This window comes from Geospiza fortis, unplaced genomic scaffold (assembly GCF_000277835.1).
Source record: "Geospiza fortis unplaced genomic scaffold, GeoFor_1.0 scaffold118, whole genome shotgun sequence".
Taxonomy (NCBI): Eukaryota; Metazoa; Chordata; class Aves; order Passeriformes; family Thraupidae; genus Geospiza; species Geospiza fortis.
The window spans coordinates 297,443-302,410 of NW_005054380.1; the positions used below are offsets into that span (position 1 = coordinate 297,443).

The following is a 4,968-nucleotide window of genomic DNA, read 5'->3' on the forward strand; positions in this document are numbered from 1 at the left end:
ACGGCCCAGGGCGCGCAGCGGTCCTGCTGCATCGCACCGGTGCTGCGAGTAGCGATGCAAAAGGTGCAGCCCGGGTGCTGCCATAGGAGTGGAGGGTTGGCGCTTTTCCTTCAGTTTCCTGAAAAATTCATGTTGGTTAAGAGTTCCGTAGTTCCGTGAAATTGATTATGTCGATAAATTGGCTTTTTTTTTTTTTTTGATCGGACTGCCTGCATACGAATACACTTCTACATATTGCAGACCTCGTAGCTGATGGGGTGAAAGCCAGGATATTTTAGAATCAAAAAGCTCTGGGTTCTTTGAAGTCTAGAAGAGTTTTATGTGTAAATACATAGGTCAGGTAGCTAGAAGTCCATTGCTATTCTCAAAAATACTGTCTTTGGTTACACGGTGGAAGTGTATCTGTAGGACTTACGTGGCATAATTTAACAGTGTTCCTGGAGACAAAGGAGCCTTGCTGCCTCTAGATGATTCTTCTCTGTGATGTGAGACCACAGGCAAGAAGCTGCTGGTGCCTCTTGACATCAGGGTGGGGAAGCAAGAGTAGATTCAACCCCATAGCAGATATTTGTTAAAGCAAGGAAGAGTTTTCAACTCTTAGAGCTTCTCTCAAGGAAAACTCATAAGGAAAAAATGGGCAAAGCTTAATGAAAAGAGCGTTGGCAAAAAGGAAAAAAAAAAGAAGGTGAGATAATGGCAACATATCCTGGCAAGTGTTCCTGAGAACCTGGAGGGAAAATTCCCTTCCCCTTTCCCACCCTTGTATTTTGGAATGCTTGCCATCTCTGACTTTGGATCTTCTCAAAAGGAATAACAAATCAGTGGTGCATAAGTGTGTAGCTTACAAGCACAGTCCTGTTGCTGAGAAGAGAATTCTCTTTGTGTATACAGCACTATGAGAATGTTGTGGGGAATGCTGTGCTGCTGTCCCATTGAAGGTCTGTGGCACAGGCTCTGAAATGTAGCTGTGTTGTGACAAAGTAAGTTACAGAAAAATGTCTTGTTACGAGCTTCCTTCTTTTGGAGAGCTTGTTTGTGGGTATGGTTCTTAAGCAACATTAACTGCTCTTTGAAACTTTTCCTTCCAGGAATTTGTTCTGTATAATAATTAAACATAATAAAATTGTGATTCAAGGCAGTGCTAACAACTGCAGTTCATAAATCGCTCTCTGTTAACTTGCTGTGACACTTACCATGTTGTTATCTACATTAAGCACCTCATCTTCTCTAGATTACACTTGAACACAGGGTTATCTTTGTGTGATGTTGCCCAGCAGTAACACACTGCATGTTTGAATGCAATTCTGTGGGTTCCCTGCCTCTTACCTGGGAAGTTCTGTACACTTGCTGCTGCATTGTATGGATTGATATAAACTATTGCAATTGTTTGCTCTCTCTCTGCAGGAGGTCACAGCCAGTAGCCGCCACTATGTCGATAGATTGTTTGATCTCGATCCCCAAAAAGTCCTGCAAGGTGTCATGTAAGTCATTGAAACACTCTTGGGCTCTTGGTTGTGCATAGGCCAGGTGTGCTTGATCGCATTAGAGTGATAGGTCAAGGGCAAGAAGCTCTATGGCTTTTTTTGAGAAATGTAATTGGCAAATCTTAATACAAATATGTCAGTATTGATATAGAGATAGTATTGATATAGACTCTCACTCTGTAGTGCATATGGTTCATAACACAGCCTCCCAGTTGCCAGAAATGAGGTTAAACATTCTGTGAGCACTGAAAATTTTTTTGGATGTATTTCTGCCTTTTGGCCGTGTTTTGCTGCTCTTCCAGGTCTGTTGAGACTCTTTTTTCTCATTGCACTGCCAAGTCAGTGTACCTGCCTCTTACTCCTTCCCCTGCTGCCATGCCTGTGTGTTGGCTTTGACTTTTGTAGTGCTTGGCTTCTGTCTCCCCTTGGGAACTGCAAGCTGCAAGAGAATGCTCCCACAGAACTGAATTTGGATGCAAGTTATATTTCAGTATTTCTGTTTCATGCTAGTGGTCAGGGTAGGGACTGAGAGTGAGTCAAGGACCAGGAGTGAAACTGCTGCAAAGCTCTGGGTGTTCTCTTGCTGTCCTTAGACCATGAGCTTTCCACTAGAATCACTTTTCCAGCGAAGTGGCAAATGGGACCTTGCCCAGGACTGACTTTGGTGGTGAAACCAGACCTTTTTGGGCTTACCAGTAGCTTGCTGGCTATGGCTGTCTAGTAAAACACCAGGAGAAATCAGAGGAACGAGTGAATCAAAAAGCCAGGAATGTTGGTTGTGTTGCTTAGCATGACCTGAGGTGTTCCCCAGTAGCAGATGAAAACACTTACTGCAAATGTCCAGGGGCAATATGTCAGTGTCCCTTTAAAATACATGAAGAACCCAGTCTAAGTGAGACTGTCCTGGAAGTTTCCTTGGTTGGAATATCCATCCCCTTTCCTGTATAGGAACTTTAGGTACCCTGCTGGAACTGTGTGCAGGTTCTTAACTCTGCTCAAGGGGAGCCTGGTTTTGCTTCCACCCCTTGGCCTTTGTGGTCCCCTCCTCATAAGGGTGGTGGGGTGGTCCTGGGGAAGGATGTGTCTCATCCAGTGTCCTGGTGGGGTGACTTGGCCCCTCTTTTCTCCCTGGCAGATGCTCTGAGCCATGGCTGGTGCTCCATCCCTGCTCTCCTTCCTTTTCAAAGGACTGGAGCCCACAACCCTTGGTAATCCCTTCCCTATCTTTTGATATGTTATTCATCTTTGGCAGTGTAACTGATGTCCCAGAAACAGGAGTTTTAGGTAGTATCTTTGTCTTGGGTAACATCTGAAATTCTTCATCTTGTCCATGGGTGTCAGTGGATTCTATGCTGAGATCCTTTTCTTGTATTTAAAGACAAGAAAATAGCAATTTATTTCACAGAATCTCTCACAGGGCAGATTTGGATGGTAAAACTGTATTTGTGATTTCAGCTCTGGCTGAAATCTTAATTGTGAGAATATCTTTACTGACTCTGAGCCAGTCCTTTGTGGCAGATATGTTATTTTTCAAATATTGCTGGGTGGGTGTGTGACAGTCCAATTTAGAAAATTTTATATAGAAGATAGAATAAGATTATGAAAGAATAAAAAATGTATATAAAAGATGGAATTTAGAGTAGTCTATATATTAAAAATTTCTGTCAGCCCAGGATTCTTTTTGGGCAGAAAAATACTGCTTTGTCCGTCTTTCTTTGATTTCAGGGTATATGCAGCGATGTTGAAGTTAGAATGATCTAGTATTTGGGGTGGAGTAGGAAAGGATTAAAGTTTTTCCAGAAGTGCCTGTCAGAAGCTTTACCAGATATGCTGCATCCTTTGCAGAAAATCTTTGTTTCCTAACATGTGCTGGTTTTTCCCTGCATCCTGGGTGGAAATACTGATGACCTAGATTTTTATTTTGATTGATGGAACTGTATGAATATCAAGGATCAGAAAATGGGCTGTTGTAAGAGGCTTTGTTTCTGCCGATTGTCTTCAGTTATGATAGTCCTGTTTTTTGTATGCTTGAATGAATAACTTGGGCTTGGGGCTTTTTTTCATTGCATCCTTGTAATTTTAATGAAACCCAACTTTTGAATGAGCTTTGATAAAGGTAAAATGTACGTAAATGTTTCTTGAACTTGAAAATCATGCCAGTCCAGTTTTCATCTTGTAACTTGAGAAAGCTTTAATTACATATTCTGAAAACATTTAAATGATTAAAATCTCCTTTTTTCCTTGCTTTCCCATGAATTTTCAGAGGCGGTGTTCAGAGTTTTCCTTGTCCAGACAATAAAGCTTTACCTGGTTAAAAGCTTTTTTATTTTCCTTTTACTGGGAAAGCAGAAACCATTTTTTTGTTGTCCATTACCGCTGCATATGGATCTATTGATCTTATTCCAAAATGCCAAGTTTCCCGCAGAACTTCTGTTCACATAATTTCTGTCCTGCTCACCTGGGTGTGGATAGTGGATAGGAAGGGGAGAATTGTACCTGCCACTAAATCCTGAATCTCAGTTCAGGATTTGAGAAGTTGAGATGACTACTGCCTTTTGTACTGTACCTGGTAGTGCACTAAAGTGTTCAAGGCCCATCTCCATACCCACATCTGTGTGGCAGTGTGTGGATTTACCTTTTCCTAGCTGTCTTTGTAGATGGGCAAGGTTAATATAGTAGTTCCTTTCTGTAAACATGGACTCTCAATTTTGGCCATGCTTATGCTTGAGAGATCTTTACAGGTTTGCTTTGTCTCCTTAGGTGCTCCTGTGACCCTTTCCTCTTGCTGTTGTAGAGCTCAGGTTTTCTCCAGTGTGCTCAGAGTGCATTCTGCAAGGTCAGCACTGATGTCAGGTGTGCAGCTCTTGAGTGCAGCTCGTGTTGGCAATGCTTACATTGCCTCACACAGATACTGCAGTGCATTAAATGCTGTGGTCTCTCTGAGGTTCTCTACAATGTTTTGCTGTTTGGCAGAGGAGCAGAACAGAAGTGCTTCTGTAAATTTCTGTGCTTTAATAAGAGCTTCATTTGTTCCAGGGTTGTTCCCACAGGATCATTTTGTGCTTTGCAGTATTTTTTTTTTAAAGTATATCTGGGTTGTGATCCTTAGACTGTCATTTGCTTTTCACTTTTTTTGCTATTAAGCTCAGGACTGCATTGTTCAGATGCAAGATGATACCTGTTTTTATACTCTAATTTTTTTTGTTGGTCAGGGGCTTCTTTGAGAGACATTTTATTATGATTACATTTAGCCTGGTGCCTTCCAAGTGGCAATCTATCATTTTATGGAGAAGTGTGTAATCCCACCTCAAGGGTGGGTTTGAAAGGAGCATCTTTTCTGACAAGCCTGGCTTACTCAAGGTCTGAGCTGTTTCTCATCAGGCTATTCCTCAGCAGTCAAAGGGTGTCATGCTTTAAGACTTGTAAATTATCATCTTTGTGGTGCACTGAGAATTCCTGTGCTACTGCTGTTCTTTTCCTTTCT

At 41.9% G+C, this 4,968-nt stretch overlaps 1 protein-coding gene across 5 annotated transcripts in view; it reads left to right on the plus strand.

Moving 5' to 3' along the window:
• The first annotated feature begins 552 nt into the window (after positions 1-552).
• Positions 553-4,968, plus strand: part of ARMC8 (armadillo repeat containing 8) — a 60,076-nt gene continuing 55,660 nt past the window's right edge. For 2 of the 5 annotated variants that reach the window (XM_031060300.1, XM_031060302.1), the window contains exons 1-2: positions 553-685; positions 1,405-1,481. Coding sequence is in view for 2 of the 5 variants with exons in the window: in XM_031060302.1 (XP_030916162.1) it covers positions 1,480-1,481 (2 nt within the window). In the remaining 3 variants the exon portion in view is untranslated. Of the gene's footprint in view, positions 686-1,404; positions 1,482-2,647; positions 2,693-4,968 lie in introns of those variants that run through there. The other 3 variants (XM_014308666.2, XM_014308667.2, XM_031060301.1) reach the window with 3 other exon arrangements.